Raw genomic sequence first — 19,772 nt, 5'->3', positions numbered from 1 at the left:
TCGGCCTCTGTGTTGTTCTTGTCAGATTTAATGGTGCAATCATTGTTATGAAAGTGCCTGTCTGTGTCACCGCAGAAAATCATAGGACACATTCACTTGTCAAGTTGAGATAATAGAATTTGCATTTTCCTCCCACCAATCTACCTCGGATATTTGTGCAAAGTTGAAAATGTACTTTTATACTGGGATGGCTTCTTTTTCTTTATAATTTCACAGAATACAAGTGGGAAAATGTGATATGTCAAGTGTGTTTGCCAATATTTTCAACATGCAGTTTGGCCTACCACATTGTGAACTCTTCGAGAAAAGGTTAAGGACAGGAAATAAACCATTTCTAAAGCTTTAAGAGGTCCCAGGAGCATTGTGAGCTATCGACGACATTTAGAGCTACCACACTACTGACCAAAATGAGTTTGAGGCCCTTTGTAAGGGAGGGATGAACCGTACAGTCACTCGAATACAGCTTCAGAAACTTTCTTCAGAGATGGGAAACCAGCCAACCAGTCTCTAAACAACACCCTGTTAATATAGCTCATAAAAATCAATCAGATCTTTATAGTTGAATGGGTTGACAGAAGCAAAACATCCAGACAGCTTCAAGTATCTCTGATGAACATCAGGCACTGCTCATTAATGCCTGGTTAATGTCATTGTTAGAGCTACAGTGAAGCGTGGAAGTGGCAGCATCAAGTTATGAGGAGAATGTCGGGCAGAACGGCAGATAAAGGTAACAAAACACGTAAAGGTTCTTGAAGAAAACTCCTGAGTGGCTGACTGACACATTAAATCACTTCTCAGGATCACAGTGACCCAAAGCAAAGACCCAAGAGGTGCTGGAGACACTGGTCTAACTGTCATTCAGTGGCCCAGTTGAAGTCCAGATTTACAGCAACATAAAATCCGTGGTAGGACCAGACGCTTGTAGTTCAACATCATTTCTCATAAAGTCTGATGCAATATGTGAGTAACTTCATGGCAGAATACAATAAACTGCCCAAATCTAGGTGTAACGATATCGTAGAACACATCGTAGACCCCTAGGGGGTCCATGGAGGTACTGCAGGGGGGTCTCAAAATCTTTGGTTGATTAGACATTTTTTGTATATTTTTTTAATATTCCCCCAAAAATTTAAATTTCTTTAAATACACATTTTAATGAATCCAACATATTTTAGTAAAGGAGGTAAGAGATTAATATTGAATGCAAAAATAATAACGATGTATATTTATAAAAAGCAAAAGCAAGAGGCCAAGTTTAATATAAAATATAGAAGGTAGGGGGTCCCTATTTAATTGACTTAATTTGACTTTTAAAAATAATAGTTGCACGTTTCTGAACACGGTTATTATTTTTTAACTGACGTGGGTAAACATCAGAGTTTTATTTCTTAGCATGCTTTCTGCAGCACCTGTATAGTTACGGTTTATGACGTATCCCACGCAGGGAACAGTTTGGCCCTTAGAAAAAGGGCTGTGCGAAGCCACAACTGAATATCACGTTTACTTTTAACAAGTCAGGTGATCATAGTAACAGGCTAGCGCCTCAACCAATGAGAGTTCAACTCAGCAGTAAACATAGAGAATTATAGAGTTTAGCATACTATAGGATAAGAGTGAGCTGACCTTGCTCTTGTGTTTGTGTGCGTGTGTGTACATGTGTGCCGTGTCTTAAACGCCTCGTTAAATGACCTCAGATGCGCATTTTTTTTTTTTAATGAGATATGTCGAGAGTTGTGGCTGCACACTGACGTAACGGAGTAGACAGTGTGTTCCTTTTCTTGCCTGCAACAACTCGGCATTCGTCAGCGTTCCAACACACGTGTAGAGTCCTAAGACCGAACTCTATGTTATGCTGTAGGTGGCACATGCTTCTGTAATGACTGAGTGAAAGGAATGCCAGCCTGGCAGGTCTTACTTCATTTTTGACTACTGAGGGGTAGTTATATAACAAGTTCAAATAACTTCCCTAGAAGCACATTACATAAGTAAATAAAACACAATAAAGTAGAAATCACGACCACCAACTAGTCTGTAATTTTCAATAATATTTACAGTAAGTAATAACAATAAAAGTACATTCATGGCAAATATATAAATAAAATACATTTATCAAGAAGTCTTTCTGGTCATGATTTATGGAAAAGGGTGTGATAATAGGACTCTCTCAAACCATTCAATTAGCAGCTAAAACGTAGTACTTCATACGATGGGTATTTAAATAGTCTTTCAGTTTGCGTCATCATTTGTTTAGTCCACACACGATTTCTGTTTCAGTCTAAAGTGTCGTAGAGTCAAGACGTGTGCAAGCAGGCAGTCACTCAACAATGTCCTTCAATGCATTCTGCATTGGCGATCAAAACGAGGTCCTCAGTGATTCCTCAAAGAACGGCGCGCGATTTCTCTGCAGCAAGGGTGTGTTCTCCCCAAAAACAGGCTCCCTGAAGTTGGGCCGTCTCCAGGCGTAAACCACGCTGTTAAGGAAGCCTTGCAGGGACAAGCAGGCAGCCTGAAACGAACAAAAGCAACGCTTTATTTGCTGCTCAGCTGGAAGATTAATTTGTAACTTTGTCGTTTGATATCAACTTACCTGTATCAAATAAAGAAAATATAAGTGCCTTTGTTCGATTTGGTTACTCATCACCAGCGTAGTTAGCACAATGAGTACAAGTGCTGCAGAAACCCCCCCCCCAGAAGTTATCAGTTTAGTGTTGATTTAAAGTTAATGATTCACATTATTATTATTTTTTTTAACGTTTATGTACATATGTTTACCTGGCGTCCAGCATATCAAGATGACCATCACCATATCCCTCGCTGTAGAAAAGGCACTTTTGAATCTTTTTCTTGAAAGGCTATCTCCCTCCACTGGAACATATCCCCCGTGCACGCGTTGTTTATACCATTTACCAACCTTATAGTAAATGACCTGGAACAGAAATAAATAATTTTAATGTGCCCACGCATTACACTGTCCATCTCTTTGTATAGCACAGCTACCGCATATTAATAAAATCTGTCGAGTGACTCACCGAGCAAGACAGCATCACTGATATCACCACAATGACAAGAAAAGCTCTGATTAAAATGCAGTAGAGTTTCTCCTAATGGGGAAAAACAAAACGTGTTGGTGAAAATGCACATTGGTCACTAGTGCCAAAACATCTGCCACTACTTTTAGCGACACAATATATTGGCCTGTTCTGTGAATGTAATTCTGTTTCAACAATAAAGCAGACATCAAAATTAATCTTAAGCAAGTCCATAAAAATGTTTCGTTATAAGAGAGTTTTACCTTCGCGGATGGGGGCAACTTCGGGACATCCAAGAACAGAAAACAGCTGAGAAAAAGAAAAGTCAGAGACGTTAAATCCACATGGGAACAGACATGTTTCGCTACTGTAATCTCTTTGCAAGAAGGCACTTTGGAGGAGGTTGGGTACTCACTTGGTGCAGTAAGTTGTATTGCCACCACTTATGAATATCTCTGGTACCGAAGACGTGTGTATTAAATTCATGACCGCATATGAAAAGAATATTGCAAATGGGAAAAACCTGTGATAGTGATCAAACACAGACACAGAATTAAATTGTGTGCACACGAGAAATGATAATCGTAAACTTACTTAGATAACTTAATTCAGTATTAAACTCACCAAACAATGAGATATATAGACATAGGGCTGATTCTCCTCCCACACTGTACATTCAAAGAGAAAAGAAAAGAAAAAGAAAAAGATTAAAGACTAAACTTCTTAATATTCTTACAACCTTCAACTGGGGCTAATGCCTCACCTGCCCCCCCTCGTCATCTGCTGGTCTTTCTCTCCATCCTTGGATTGCATTCTTCGACTTCCAGGCGTAGACGACCACCAGCAGAAATGAAATAAAATAAAATGTCTGGAACAGAGCACAGAAAGAATGATGCAAAGAACTGAAGATATTCATCACTGAAAATGATCAGCTACATCTGAACAATTATGAAATGATATTCTTTTATTTGCTTGTTTTTGTTGCTTTATTTTATGCGGATAAACTATGCGGCGAAAATCTTGTTACTTTCTCTTACTTTGCATGGAAGCTTTAAAAAAAGGACATTTTTTCTAACTTCACATTCCTTCTATTATTCTCCATCCACATAAAACAAACCAGTCATGCCTGGGTCTTTACTCCAGGCCTGTCTGTTTGTTAGAAGCTTTTAAAAGGGAAAAAAATATTTTCCATATCTTGATTCTAAAATAAATCCACAATCCAAACTCAAAGAGATTGAGTAATACCATCTTGGTATCTACATTACATTCTTTTCATATTTGTTTTCTCCTAAATGCTTATCATTGCATATTATGTGAGAACAGAAAAACTCACGTAACTCACTCGCACAGAAAACACTTTTTAAGACATAAAGCTCAACTTTCTTGTGGAAAACATGCAGCTTCTGCGTGTGAGGTGACAACGAGCGGACATTTGACCGGGCATGTACAACTGAAGACGTGACACAGCAAAACGTAACACAACTTTATGGACGCAGTACAAGGAACACAGTGTTTTGACGCGCTTTTAGTGCTAGAACGACACACCTCGGTTGACTCAGGGGTGCTACTCTAATCACTGACCCGGAACGTAGCGAAAGGTTGGGAATAAAACAGAAACTAAATCCAGGTTGATGTTTTTACCTTTACTGCTGTTTTTAACTACACATTAACTTTGCTGACATATTTATAAATAAACAACATCCTTAACCAGAAAGTAATCATGTAAATGATTTCTTTGTGGTGCTAAGAACTCGGCCAACACAGGTAATTGTTCCTCACCAGTGACAGGGGCAGAGTGTATTGGCAGATCCATTGGCAGATGGCAAATCGTTTACTGATGGCACTGCTGAAGATCAGGACCAGAGAAGCCAGGAGGTCCGCGAGAGCGAGCTGTACCAGCAGGTGGACCTGCAGACAAGCACACGTGAAGGGTGATGCTTTGACGTGAAACTGTGTTATGGATGCAACATTTTGCGCCACTGAACCATGCAATTAAATGACTACGCTAATCAAATAAAACGTATAGCATAATGTATCAGTACATGGAACCTGACATACCTGTTGTCTTAGATGCCTCCATCTGACTATGGAAACCACCAGGACAGACAAACTTCCGATTGCACTATGGTTAATCAGAAATATGTGAACTATTAGACAGCAGGAAATTATTATTGTTGTATATGTGCATGGGAATATGCATACATTAAAAGCACAAGGAACTGTTTGTAATTTGGCACCACATAAACACAAAACATGGTTATGGTTATTGCACAGCCGCTGACTACACCTCAGACATCTTCACACAACGCTTGCACGAAAGTTGTAAAATGGCCCTCCTCTGGTACCGTATAAACTAACTACAGACATAATGAATGACAGAAATAACAGTGTCTTTGAGTATCTATCTATCTATCTATCTATCTATCTATCTATCTATCTATCTATCTATCTACGAGACTTTATTAATGTTAGAATGTTATACTAGTCTATATGAAGCACACCTGAAGCTTACCTGATAGTGAGTAACGATATGTAGACATAGAAGATATTCTCAATCTGAAAAAAGAGAGAATTCATGCTTGTTTTTAGTTTTTATAATTGGTTATACAGTTTCATTAAAGTCCAGCACAGTATTAAATGTAATGCTTACCTGATGATTGGTCAGTAGGTCACTTGGCACCATTGTTATAACCATTCGATCCAAAAGCTGCATTGCATGACCTGTTCCCATTGAAGTCCTTTGAGGAAATGTGTTTCCTTATCAGAGCACGCATGTACAAAACTTTTGCTTGCACCTGGTCACGTGCCCCCCTTTTTTTTTAAATTGTTTTTTTTTTCCTGCTGTTTTGACTCCACCTGCTTTTGGGCGTGGCCTTACCTGGGTATGTGGGATGGATTCGTGTCAAGGTTATGCTTTGAATTGGGAAATCCCTCGTGTGACCGAAAGTGATCTTCAGTCTGTTTCAAGAAAATGGATAAAAAAATTAAAGACACCGAGACTGGATTTTCCATGTACCCTTTGGGGGTTTTTTTTGAGGGGGGCGGAGAAGGAACAAGGAAAAAAAAAAAAAAAAAAAAGCGAAAATGCTTTTGTTTATTTAGTCTGCTTCTATGCTAATATCCAACATTTATTGAGTGACTTAAAGCAGGCAGGTAACTGGGTTCACTTAACACCTTAAACTGTACACTCATGTTTTATGCATTGACTGTGTAACCATGAAAGCCTGTGTGACAGGGACATCTGCTGGTAGGAATTGGGACTACATGTGATTAAAAGCAGACTTTAAAAAATAATAATAATAAAATAATAACTCTGTAAATGGATTGTAAAAATGCGCGGTATTTTCAACGTGCCTTTACCGCATACAATGACTAAAAACGATTAAATGTAGCTGAACGCAGCTAAATAAAGAGGCAGTTTGTCTGTTTACAGACTGTGTCGTGTTGATAAAGTTGATTCAAACTGATGACGTCGTGTATTCCACGTTGGCCCGGACGTGGCACTGGGCGCTCCTCTAATCCTCCTCCTCTACTCTGTGTTGAAATCATTACAGTAAAATATCCAAACTCGGGCCCTACTGTGGTCTACATCACCACATCTATCTTCCACGGAGTTGAACATCCTCGGCCAGCTATGGGGCTCACCATCTCGTCCATCTTCGGCCGGCTTTTTGGCAAAAAACAGATGAGGATTTTGATGGGTGAGTGAGTGAAAACTGTTTGGCTACATCTGTTAGCCGTTAGCTTTAGCCGAAACTAGAGTTGCTTTAGCTGAGGAGCTTTCTGTGGCAGAGCTTTTTTTCCAAACTTTAATTTAGAGTTTCCCCACGACAAGACGTCAAATGCTAATAATTGTGCTTGTTTACAAACGTTACGCGTTTGTTTACAAACGTTACGCGTTTTCCCCTCACACCAAACCTGTTTTTTAAGGAAGTTAGGCAAATGAAGCTATCAAACTTATAAGTTATAATATGTTTTACATTAGACGACGTTTGACTGTCATTACAATTGTCTCCTTTAAGAAATAATTTCTTCCTATACTTTATGTTAGTTATATTGTTGGGTAATTATTTTCTTCAACTTCTTCTTGGTTTATTTTTTTAATTTAAGAAGCCATATGTTAATAAATATTAATAGTAAATTCATCTTTTGGTTTATTTCTGTTGTCAAATGCACAATACTGCTTGTCATCTGCTGTGTGATCTATATGAAAAGACTTGTTATGTAATTTATAGATTATAGCTTTTAGCCTCACCTGTGTTCACCTTTAGTAACCCATTGGGTTCTTATCACGCTTCATTTCCATGTAGTTGGCCTGGATGCTGCCGGAAAGACGACAATCTTGTACAAATTGAAGCTCGGTGAAATTGTAACCACTATCCCAACCATTGGTAAGAAAGACACTTTTTTTTTTTTTTTTTTTTAATTTTTATTATTGTCTAGGTTGTAAATTCAGTTTGTGTTTTTTTGATGATTTAATGAGCTGCTCCCCTTTTATTGCCCTCACAAAGGTTTCAATGTGGAGACGGTAGAATTTAAAAATATCAGTTTCACTGTTTGGGACGTGGGCGGCCAGGACAAGATCAGACCTCTCTGGAGACACTACTTCCAGAACACTCAGGTATGAAGGTGACTGTCCCAGCTCATGGCTATGGCCACGTTGGCTTTATAGACACAGATTACACCACGTTTGGTATAATAATGTGACCAAATACACTTGTTTCGTGATGCCTAAATGTATTTTATTGCATTGCAGTTTGTTTATAGTTGTTGCACTTCTTCCAGATTTTATAACAGCTGTTAGATTTACGTTTTAAGTTTAAAGTTGATTTTTTTATGTTATTTTGTTTTATTATCTCTCAGTTATACACTTGTCTTCCGTGTGGAATTATTTCTGTTTATTCCACTTTATTTCCACTTTATTGTTACTGTCTTAACTTATCTTAACTAACACTGAGTTGCAACATGTCGGATCTTTTACAGCCAGATTTAAAATTGTATTTTATTAAAATCCGTAATCCACACTTAAAATTAAAATCTGCCTTTTTTTCCCTATGCAGGGCCTCATCTTTGTAGTGGACAGTAACGACAGAGAAAGAGTGGCTGAGTCTGCAGAGGAGCTCTCAAAGATGGTAGGTGTTTAACACGTGGATTCAGCAGAGTCAAACGTTATTGCCATGACATGTAGAGTAGGTATTTTAAAATTTGGGGTAGTATCATACTGTGATGTGGATAAATTGGGACAAAAATATTGTTGTACTTTCTTCTCCAATTCCCAAAGGTGGAGTGACGTTCCCACTTCAGTTACAGAGGCTTAGGTCTTCAGAAACCTAATCCTTACATGACATTACCTTCCTCCCCGTTTTTTGTTTTTTCGTGTAATGTTTGTGTAATAGAATGTAGTGATTGCACCGCTCAGTCACAACACATTGACATTATGATATTGACCATCTTGTCACAATTCAGTGTTCTGCTGGAAAAACCTTTGAACCTGCCATTCATGTGGATGTTACTTAGACATGTAAGACCCACATAAACCAGAACATTCACCTGGACTCCTCATAGCAATGACGCTGCTTGATGCACAGACAAAAACGGTTTAGGAACTGCTCAGAAAACCCACAAACGCCCTTCTACTCAACATAGAACACCCAAAGGTCCCCACTAACAACATTATGTTACCAGACAGGACCCCCTGTTTTAGAGGAACAAGAAAATACACAGTATTAGGAATCTGGTCATAATGTTATGCCTGATCGGTGTATAAAAGAGAGGAAGTAGTGTAAGGAATGCTTGCTACTTTTGTTTTCATTCATGTAGTAGATTTATCTGTATGATGATGGTAAGAGTCATTGTTTGAATTCTTTGTAGCACCTAACGTGAAATATCTGATCTCTATTTCTGTCCCTTTAGTTGCTGGAAGATGAGTTGAAAGATGCCGTTTTGCTGGTGTTCGCAAACAAACAGGACCTTCCAAATGCCTTATCAGTCAGCGAACTGACAGACAAACTCGGCCTACATGCCCTTCGCAACAAAACTGTAAGTACTCCGAATCTTAGAACTTTAAAACAGCATTCGATGTAGAGCTGCTTTCATATTCTCTTGACCACCATGTCTTCTGATCTCTGATACCCCACAGTGGCACATCGAGTCTACTTGCGCCACCCAGGGCACCGGGCTGTATGAAGGACTGGACTGGCTTTCCAGAGAGTTGTCCAAGAACTAAAGAAGGATTTTCTGGGCAGAAGAAAAGGATTGAACACCACGGGACAGGAGAGAACGCAAAGACATTCAGCTCAGAAACATCTGGTTTCCTAACACCAATGTTCACAGACAGGACGCGGCTCTTTGGAAATCTTTAATATCTCATACTTTTTTTTTCGTCGTATTATCAATCCTATTACCTTACTATTTCTTGACATTGACTCTATTGTCGTCTGTTTGTTTCCAAATCTCTCACAAGTTGTAACAGTTTATGACCAAATGACAAAATTCTTTCACGAACACAATCAAGAATAATGGGAGTTGTTTATATTTTATTTTTTTATTTAACACCATTGATCCAGTCTAGACAGCATTTGCAGTAATCAACTACATGTATAACAGTCGGACTTCCTTATGGCCTTTCCAGAGCCTTGGTTGGGGGATATGACAATATAACCTCAGAGCTTTGGTGAAGGACAATTTGTCGACTGCCACAAGCTGTTAATCTCCATAGCCACTTGTGGATATTTGACCTCCTCCCAGACCTGACCCTTTGCTCTTCACTGCTAAGTCCCCAATCTCATGCCAGCCCACTTTTTTTTTTTTTTTTCGGTAAAGGTTTGTAGAGTGAAGAGGAAGACAATTGCAGTGCTTTTGTTAGTAGAAGGAATCCAAACATGAACATTGTGCCTTCTGGTCCCTTTTTGCACAAGTGGCCCTTTCTTTTTAGTGTTCTTAGGCCGTGCTCCCTCCTAAGACACTTGTGTGACTTATTTTGCAAGAAACCTTTATGCAATAACACACTCTCTTTATTTCTTTTCTTTCTTTCTTTTTTTGCAATGTATATTGTGGTTTAATGTACTAGACCATTTTGACTTTAGATGGCCTCATGTTTGAACCATTGTGATTTTGTCCTCACACATTTAACTTTTCTTTTTTTGTTGTTGTTTTGTTATTAACAACCATGACTTAAAAAGAATAAATAAAAACATCAGTTCTTCTATCCGCTCTAACAGAAAGTTCTTTTAAATCTAAAGGAGGAAGGAAGGAAGGAACCTTTGACACACGCTCATTTCAAAACAGTAAAAGCAGCATGTTTTGTTGTAGTTGTTTTGGCAGCGCACAATTCTGGCTTCTGTTCTGTCCTGCCGATACGTTATTATATTCTCAATTATTCTACCCTGTTTCAAACACACCTGCCCGTCAGTTTAATAGGGTTTACATTCCAAGTTACGCTTTCAGATGCTGGAGCTGACAAAATATTCTCTTAACATTTTTATTTTTTTTTTTTTGAAAAAAAATGAAGAAAAAAAATCTCTGAATAAAGCCACTGTTTAAAAAAAAAACGTGTTTTGGACTCATTGTTGAGTAAAAGTCAGTTTTATTTGTGTTTTCTTAAAGGTTTTCTTAATTTTGTTTCACAACGTATTGAAACATCCAGGCTGTATAGTCTAACAGAGATTGTAGCCGATAAGAGGAAGTAGAATGATTTCATACCAACAATGTCGAGACCTGTGACTTGCAGTTAGTCTTCAGAAACTGATCTTGTCCTCTGCCCGTCTGTCGCTTCATTCAAACCCCAACACTTCCTACCACATTGTGTTTATATACCCTTGCTAACGAGGTGTGATCTAAGTTTATATGCACAGCAATTCTGCTTCCGTGTGTTGAAAACTGCCCTTTGGTGACTGAACGAACAGGAGCTGCCATACAGCAAATGAATGAAAACGAGAAACGCAGGATCTTATAGGAGGATACCGTTGCCTTGCACCCTTGATAAACATTCTTAAGGCGTTTTCGGTAAAAACTGAAAAAGCCTCAGGAGCTTCAAAAAAAAAAAACGAAATGGTTGTATTTCATTGTGGCACCTGAATGCGAGCGAAATGAAGAGGCACATAAGTCATGCTGACATGTCAAAGTAGAAAAAAAAAAAGCACAGATACAATCAAATAAATGATGGCTGAGTTCCATTTAGCTGCTTCAGTCGCAAGGTCCCGGTGCTCTGACACCCTATCACACTGACAATGCTTAAAGGGACAGTAAAATGGAAGAGAGACAGCTATATTGATAACAGGAGCACCCGTCATTATCTTAGTATGACACGTTTAAATTTCACTTCCTGGATACCAGACCGTCTTCCTGGGAGACCTCAGTATGTCAGGTACAGAACTATCGCCAGTAGCACTCTACAGGGGCTGTCCTCTCCAGTGCCATATTCACCCTGTACAACACAGAGTCATGACACCTGCAGAGGTTCTCCAATGACACCGCAATTGTGAAGTGTGTCAGGGATGGACATTTCAAATAGATGGTGGTTGATTTCCAGAGGTCCAGACCCCTCTGATGTTTGGTGTAGTGGATGGGATGGATTGTCCATAATGGAGAGCAGTTTATCCATAGACACTGCTGTCTTTTTCAAAGCTTTTGCACATTTTCGTTGGTCTCTATATTTTTAACAAGCAAATAAAATGTCAACAATGCGATATGACTATGAACTTTCCTCCCTTCTCATCCTAAACCAAGCCAATCTAGTCTAACTGCTCTCTCAGACACTAAAACCTTGTGTTTGTGATATTTTTGCTCACACCGTATAATACACCGTGACTCACAAACTGCTTAATAATTGGCTTAATTGACCTTTGCCCTGGGCCTTTCCTGCAAAGTGGAGCTGTTGTCAAGCTTTAGAATTCAACAAATATAGTGTTTGTACTAACACACACACACACGCGCGCGCACACACACAAACACACACACACACACACACACACACACACACACACACACACACACACACACAGACTTTTAGGCAAATTCCTGCACAGCTCGCGGCCAAATACATACTCACACACACACATTGAGCGCACCTATCAAAAGAGTCGTCTCCATGGCAACGTTGTCATAGTGAAGGTGACATGCACTAAACAATCTGTGTGTGGGTTTGGTGCACATGCTGAGCTCCGGGGATAAAGCTTGACACAGACACTCACAGCAGGACTGGGATTTTTTTTTTTTTTAATTTAAGGTAAAATCATTTTTCTGCTTGTCGTGAGTCAGCAGCTGAGCTGAGGTGAAAGCAGTCGGTGATTCATTAAGTTTGTATGGACTCTGTAGACGTCTTGTGATATTGTTACAGGCAACTCTGGTTTTATGTTACATATGTTTATTGATTTTCGCGTGGCAGTGGTTTCACTTTCGCATGGAGCACACACCAGCCGTTTATTGTCGCATGCTAAAAATGTACTAAATGAGAGGGTCATAGTAAAATAATTTATGATGTAGACAGGTGAACTCAAAAACATGGTGATCGCTTCCTTTTACAGGTGAGTACAAATAGCTTTTTAATTTTACTTCTGTTTAGTGACAAATTGTTTTGTCTACAGTACGACAATCATAGGTGAAGAAATGCTAAGAAAACATCTGATAAAAGTTACTTTTATTATTATTATTATTATTTGAAATCTACTGCTGTGATTGGCTGCTTATGTTGGTGTTTCTGATAACATCACTCTCCGATAGGTGTTCAGAATGATTTTTAAATGTTGCACGTTGGACAAAACCAACTCAGTATCACTCCAGTTAAACCATTTTATTTTATTCTAACCCTTTTATATCACAATATTTGGTGGAGTTTTTAACAACTCATTTCACTGATGTTTGTATGATGTCAGAAGTCAAAAATATTGAAACTAAACAACAATCCTGCTTTATAAAAATATTAAATCTGCCAAATACAGTATGTGTAATAGACTATAAAGTGAATATTCCCCAAAAGGTAGTGCGTGAAGTCTCGTGTAGACTACAAGTAAACCCATAAGTGATACAAAATCTAAAGTAGCTACCTTAAAATTGTGCTTAAGTGCAGTACCTGATAAAATGTACTCCCTTTATATCATTACACAATATCCTCTCTCATGAGAAATATTTACCAGTAATAAGAGCTAAATGCAATGTACCATATGTATATATTTGAAACATATTCATTTTGAATATAAACACGAGTTACTGGGATTCATTCTTTGAATGAATGTGTTTATTTACTTTTTAAAATAGGTGGAAGGATCACCACAAATTCATCGTTTTGTCTTTTTTTGTTTTCACACAAATCCATTTATTGTCTCTGCCAAGATAATGCCAAGTGACGAACCGTGGGTCGGGACCTGGAGGCCCCACAAGCCAAGAGGGCCCATAGCTGCACTCTATGGAAGCCCTGGACCCAAGTATGCACTTCCTGGACTCACAGGTAATCTTCTTCTTCTTCTTCTTCTTCTTCTTCTTCTTCTTCTTCTTCTTCTTCTACTTTTTCTTCTTCTTCTTCTCAGTAACATGTCTGACCTTGTTTCTTGATATAGGTGGTGAAAACCATGACCCAACTGAACCCAAAGCACCAATGTTTAGCTTTGGGTCACGTTACAAAGAGAAAAATACGTCTTGCTCCCCTGGACCGAAATACGTAATCCCTTCCAACATAACCGGACACGGGCGAGACGGCACTCCTGCGTTTTCACTCCACAGTCGTCCAAAAGAAATACAAAAGTTCGAAACCCCTGGTCCCGGTCCGTAAGCACGATAAAATGAATTCTTTAAAAGCGCAGATTGATCAAGTACTGCAGCATATACAAGACGTCCAGCTGTTATCTGTTTCTTTATACATGCAATGTGTCTGTGCACTGTCTGTGTATTGTACTTTATACAGTTTGTTTGTTGTTGTTTCAGGTCGCTACTCCCCAGAAAGTTCAGGAAAATTGATCTTCCACTCTACTCCTTCCTTTTCTCTCTATGGAAGGACCAAAGAAGGCAGGAATTGGCAAACACCGGGTAACATCTGTATTTGTTGTCATCTTTGTTTATGCTATGAATTGAAGCGTCCTGGCACCAAGTATATAAAACTGATCTGTTACACATACTGCAGGTCCAGCCAGCTACAGTCTACCCCCCATGCTGGGACCTAAGACTACGACCACACCTTCAGCTCCCGCCTACTCACTCTACGGCCGCAGTAAAAATGGAAGCTTCCACGAGGACCTTAAGAAGGTAAAAATTAACAGTGACTGAAGCTGATCCATACAATAGAATCCCTGGTTTACTGTTGCTTTCTATACATTTGGTGCCACTTTAGACTCCTGGCCCTGCTGCCTACAAAGCAGTGGACCCTTCCATTTACAGAAAGAAAACTCCCCAGCACAGCATAACAGGTCGCAACTTCACTCCTGGTGAAACCACACAGAAACCTGGACCTGGAGCACATTATCCTGAGCGGGTAAGACATTTTTTGTTTTTATTTGATCACAAAGACTCTGTGGTTGCGTTCACTAACGTGTTCCTTCCTAGGTGACCATGACAAGAGCAAAACCCCCGAGCTTCTCCTTTGGACTGCGTCATTCAGAGTACATGTTGCCCATCATCATAAATACGGATGAATGATGAACCCGTGTTTGAACAGCAGCATCACTCAGCAGTCTTCAATAAAGCATACAAAAACAAACTACTCAGGACTATTGAGATCATATTTTATTGTCGTAAGTATAGGCCAGATTGTATTGTTTTGTGATTCCCTCTTTGTCAGTATTTGAATTACACTGAATTAAAGGAAGGAATAAATGTCACTTTTCATATTTCTCAGCTTGGGTATTCTTGTGGGTTGTGAAAACTGATAATCATTTTCTAATGTGTGCTAACTGACAGGATCAGACGGTCATTGGAATAAATTATATTAACCTTAATTTAGGTTCCATTACATGTAGGTCGCTCAGATAACCGTGTAAAATCAAATAAGATCACATTTAATATCATTAGTTAAAGCCCATGAAGTGGTCAAATAAAGCAATTATGTAATAGAAATAATTGATTGGTCTATCAAGAATTTTGGTACACGGAACAATTCAAGAATCCCTGTCTATATAATCCAACTAGCATCAAACTATCAAAAAGTTTGGATTTTTTTTTCATGTTTCCAAGTGGAGGATTTTAGATGCCTACCCCACGCAGGGGGTATTATAATGATTAAATAGCTAAACTTATACAAGGGGAGACGGTCAACTGTGTTAATGACATGAATTTCTGGGTGTTCACATCACATCTGACCTGACCTGGTCCGTCTTCATGACCTACAGTATGTCACTGTGACATCACGACGTTAGCTGGAGGCAAAACACGGAAGCTTTAGGCGAACACTGTCACTTTAAACCATGAAAATGTCGTATTGCTGTATTTTTGGGGGCCAAAACCTAAAAATCAAAAACACTGTCTGCCCATTGCATGGTGGGCAGTCCTGTCAAATCATCTATCACTGGATGAACGATATGACAAATTATGTTCAGTTAATTGTTATTCTGGGGATTTTTCTTACAAGTTAAGGCTAATGCTAACCGTGAGCTAATGCAACGTTCGTTACATATTTCAGGGCTGTTCAAGCAGAAGCTGCATTTACTATGTTACCCTCCACAGTGGTTTCACTCATGTAATATCTTTGATAGAAAGGCTTCACTTGATAAAGACAGTCCAGACTTCGCCCCCTGGTGTCATCCTTTGGTCAAAACATTCATTCAGTGAGTGAGAGTGCAGGGGTCAGTGAATAATAAATGAAAAAAAAAAAAAATTAATAAATAATAATCACATTGTTTACAAACTGTGAAGGGGTGTGGTGAAAAGCGCCCAACAGACCTTTCCCTTCACTGAAGAGGTACACAAATATCAACCTCAGGCAGCAGTGTGTATATCTGTACAGCTCTATTTTTATTCATTTTATTTTATTTATAACAATATATATATTGTTATTTTTACCTACTTTAACCAAGAGTTACCACCCAAAAATTCCTTATGTACATACATATTGATAATAAATGAATCTTGAAAGTCCCAGTTGCATCAATTATTTAATCCAAGCTTTGCCTGAGTTACAGTTGAGCCAACCTAAATTTTTTATGTTATTAAACAAAATAACATAAATAAAACATTTCGGATGACAAACATAAAATACAATAAAATGCGATAAAATAAAATAAAATAAAATCCGCAAAGAATATTTGAGCATTTTAGACAGGCACCTGTGAGGACAGCCGGATGCAAACCGAAGGTCCTGCGGGCGTCCCCGTTGCATAGAAACCAAAATCGAAGGAAACGTCGAACAGCTTAAAACTTTTCTCCCTGTTTACATAGATTAGTTCACGAAGTCGTCTAGCCTTTCTTTGCGTAGTAGACGAATGACATACATGCGACAACCAGGGACGTTTAACCGAGGTAAATACATCTATTTGACGCTATTTGAAGGTACGACTGGAGCCTCCTGGATGGTACCAGCAGCCTCTGCGTCAAAGTAGCGGTTCTGTCACTACAGTAGACTTTAGAAAGAAGAACAACTATCATCAATGAACGTCTCTCTGCTGTTGTCACTTTAAGTCAGTACCAGTCTCGTTGGTGTAAGTACCAACGAGCCATTGAAATAAGCAACTTAAAGCCGAAACACGCGATGTTAACATATGCTAACCCGTGGCGAGCTAGCTAGCACCGACCTCCATAGCCGTCCAATGCAGACGCTCCTGTAGGAGCTGGACCCTGGTGTTTATAAAAAACAATTAGGAGCAAAACATGGCTGGCGACATTGGCAACATCCCTGAAATGGACCAAAAGAAATACGATGCAGACGAACAAGTGAAGATCATCTGCCTGGGAGACAGCGCAGTTGGTAAATCTAAGTAAGTATCTATAAAGACCGTTTTTGCGCAGATTGATATAATAATAATAATGATAATAATTATTATTGATTGATACGTTGACACAAGCTGTTTCTTCCTCTCTCACAGGCTGATGGAGAGGTTTCTCATGGATGAATAGTATCCTTCAGCAGCTTTAGAAATTTAACGTGATATCTGCAACATTTTGACAGATCACAATTTATAGTCACTTTTTACTCATGTTTTTAAAGATCTAGACAGATTACAAGTATACCCCAAAGCCTTAGATTAAGACAAAAAAAAAAAAAAAAAAAAAAAGATTAAGACAAACCACCTGTTGGCTTTAAGATGATTTTCAGGAAACAAGACTCAGATCCTTAATTCTTCCTGCAGTCGACCTCAGCAGTTGTCAACTTACGCTTTGACTCTCTACAAACACACAGCCACTGTGGGAAGCAAGACAGTAGCGGTCGGTATGTGTTTGCACATTTGCATAGACAATTATATAATGCAGTTTAAAAAAAAATGAATCAATGAAACACACATCACCATGGATCCCACGGCTCCTTTTTTTTTGGTTTTGATCCACAGATTTCTGGGACACTGCGGGTCAGGAGAGGTTTCAGAGCATGCATCCCTCATACTATCACAATGCTCATGCATGTATCATGGTAAGACACACTCTTCATCTAAAGACTTTCAGTAATCCGCCGGCTCTTTCAGATCCTGCCACAAACCTGCAAGGAGGTGAAATAAGAATATTAACTGATAAATTTAAAAAAGGTTACTCGAATAAAAATGTTGTGTTTTTACACGTTTCACATTTTTATAGCAGTTTTTGTAAACCTTTGATTTTTCTCTTAGGTTTTTGATGTTCAGCGGAAGATTACTTATAAGAATTTAGTCAACTGGTATAAGGAGCTGCGAGAGTACAGACCAGAGATACCCTGCTGTGTGGTTGCGAATAAAATTGATGGTGAGAGACTAAACTTTTAAAACGACTGCGAAAAAGTTGCAGCAGAATATGTGACATGGTTAACCAAAGGTTTACTGATGTGAACTGTGTATTTTTTTTTTTTTTATATCCACAGCTGACTTGAAGGTGACACAGAGAAGCTTTAACTTCGGGAAGAAACAAGGGCTCCCGTTTTACTTTGTATCAGCGGCAGACGGGACTAATGTAGTTAAGGTTTGAACGCTTTCCTTGTTTTCCTGGTGTTTTGTAGTTAATTTCACAGCCCTCCTCATAAACCAAAGTATCAAATGATTTCAGTATATAATCTGTCCATGACTCTTGCCCCGTCGCATTAGATGTTCAGAGAGATGATCAAGAGAGCGGTGGACTACAAGCAAAATCCTAGCGACTTTATGGATGAAGTGATGCAAGAATTAGAGGTACATATGTCTGACACAGCCCGATTACTGATGTGCCCTTTTCCAACTGAATTTCCACACATGCCCTAAAAAAAACAAGTGATCTGTGATAAAGTAATCCATTCTTGTTGCAGAAATGTATTGTGTACTGATGTTCTTCTTTTACCTCTTGCAGAACTTCGACCTGGAGAAGAAAGAAGACAATTCAGAAGCAGATGAGGATGGATTGAAAGTGGAGTCCTGAGTTGATTTTTAACACAGCATCCAAACCTTTTGTGTTGTATCATTTGTCCTTCTGTGTACTTTTTAAATGATTTTGATTGTAACTCAATACTGGAGGCTGGCAGACGGTCATTTAGTCAGGTTTCATATCGCTGCTTTCCATCTGTCCAGTGACTCTAGCAGGGAAATAAACCTGGTGAAATAATTAGAATTAGGATCTGCGTTGTTTACCAGGTTCATTTAGCTGCTGCTTTAGCATTATGATCAATATCCACTATTATAATAGTGGAAAGTGAATATTTGTGTGAAGACAAAATATCACTTTGTGTCACGTGAAAGCAATGTGAAAACTGAACACGCAGCTAAGAGAACGTGTGATTATGAACTGTATTTGCTGCTGTTCTCATTTTTTGTGTGTTACTGCTGTGTACAGCGGGAAGCTGCATCTGTTGGTGGCTTTGGTCGCATTATGATTTAATTAGATGTTTTTTTTTCTCCGGTGCCCTTCAAATGAAAAGTCAATGTACCATGTAACACTATAATGCTAAGTAGTCAACATTTTATGAGATGCAAGTCATATGGATGTCAGCGATGTTATGCTTGTGTGAAGGTTTCTGTCCAGCTCCGTCCCTCCAGATGGATTCAACGTGTCTCTCATGAAGTAGCGGTAGAATTCTTTCTATTTGATGATTGTTGTACACAGGAACTGCTTATGTATATTTATATATTGACTGTTTTATGTTACATTTACACTCAATAATACTCAATAAACACTGGAACGTTTTTACTAATGAGCTGCTGATGCAGGGACAAGAATATGACGCACCTCATGTTTTAATTAGAAATTTATTACATAATATAACAAACATATATCTCTGTGGTGGAGATATCCTGGGCAACATCTCAGATCTTGCCTCGCCCTTACTCTGTTTGCATGACAAATACTAGGTAGCTTTAGGTTAATTTGTATTTTAACTTGGGATTTCATTTATTAAAATGAAGGGGTTTCCCAGAGTGAGGAAAATCAAAGTTGAGTTGCCGGGTCATTGGATGCGGAGAAGGGGAAGATCACCTGTGTGAGACAAGGCTGAGGCGTTGCAGTGATACATCCACCGTTCTAAACTTCACAGTGCAAACAAGGAGAAAACCAACAATGAAAGAAAAACCCCTTTGATGATAAGATCACTGGTTCCTGTGGATCACCGGACCCCAGTGGGTTTTTAAAAAGGTCACACTGCTTCCCCTACTCTATGTAGATTGTGCTTTGTTGATT

General features: G+C 38.9%; 4 protein-coding genes across 4 annotated transcripts; 3 read left to right on the top strand and 1 right to left on the bottom strand.

Annotated features, from left to right (window-relative positions):
- Nucleotides 1-2,032: 2,032 nt before the first annotated feature.
- Nucleotides 2,033-5,804, bottom strand: si:dkey-30c15.2 (uncharacterized protein LOC558938 homolog). The gene is made up of 12 exons (XM_047596641.1): nt 5,680-5,804; nt 5,542-5,585; nt 5,088-5,151; nt 4,809-4,937; nt 3,793-3,897; nt 3,654-3,697; nt 3,445-3,552; nt 3,293-3,338; nt 3,030-3,101; nt 2,773-2,926; nt 2,588-2,670; nt 2,033-2,506 (listed from the first exon to the last, which is right to left on the bottom strand). Exons 1-12 carry the CDS (start codon nt 5,758-5,760, stop codon nt 2,354-2,356), a joined length of 1,083 nt encoding a protein of 360 aa, XP_047452597.1. The 5' UTR covers nt 5,761-5,804; the 3' UTR covers nt 2,033-2,353.
- A 705-nt stretch (nt 5,805-6,509) lies between these two features.
- On the top strand, nt 6,510-10,236 carry arf5 (ADP-ribosylation factor 5). Its single transcript, XM_047596642.1, has 6 exons — nt 6,510-6,730; nt 7,340-7,420; nt 7,541-7,650; nt 8,090-8,161; nt 8,943-9,068; nt 9,169-10,236. The coding sequence occupies exons 1-6, from the start codon at nt 6,664-6,666 to the stop codon at nt 9,253-9,255; spliced, it is 543 nt and encodes a 180-aa protein (XP_047452598.1). The 5' UTR covers nt 6,510-6,663; the 3' UTR covers nt 9,256-10,236.
- Nucleotides 10,237-12,105: 1,869 nt separating this feature from the next.
- Nucleotides 12,106-14,718, top strand: odf3b (outer dense fiber of sperm tails 3B). The gene is made up of 7 exons (XM_047596841.1): nt 12,106-12,255; nt 13,359-13,473; nt 13,583-13,786; nt 13,947-14,048; nt 14,143-14,264; nt 14,350-14,490; nt 14,562-14,718. Exons 2-7 carry the CDS (start codon nt 13,362-13,364, stop codon nt 14,652-14,654), a joined length of 774 nt encoding a protein of 257 aa, XP_047452797.1. The 5' UTR covers nt 12,106-12,255; nt 13,359-13,361; the 3' UTR covers nt 14,655-14,718.
- A 1,588-nt stretch (nt 14,719-16,306) lies between these two features.
- On the top strand, nt 16,307-19,290 carry rabl2 (RAB, member of RAS oncogene family-like 2). The gene is made up of 8 exons (XM_047595652.1): nt 16,307-16,924; nt 17,033-17,062; nt 17,297-17,376; nt 17,495-17,574; nt 17,768-17,879; nt 17,995-18,092; nt 18,215-18,298; nt 18,453-19,290. Exons 1-8 carry the CDS (start codon nt 16,818-16,820, stop codon nt 18,519-18,521), a joined length of 660 nt encoding a protein of 219 aa, XP_047451608.1. The 5' UTR covers nt 16,307-16,817; the 3' UTR covers nt 18,522-19,290.
- The last annotated feature ends 482 nt before the right edge of the window (nt 19,291-19,772 follow it).

Source organism: Mugil cephalus, chromosome 10 (genome assembly GCF_022458985.1).
Source record: "Mugil cephalus isolate CIBA_MC_2020 chromosome 10, CIBA_Mcephalus_1.1, whole genome shotgun sequence".
Lineage (NCBI taxonomy): Eukaryota > Metazoa > Chordata > Actinopteri > Mugiliformes > Mugilidae > Mugil > Mugil cephalus.
The sequence above is the reverse complement of the archived record's forward strand: the minus strand, read 5'-3'. Positions and strand labels throughout refer to the sequence as shown.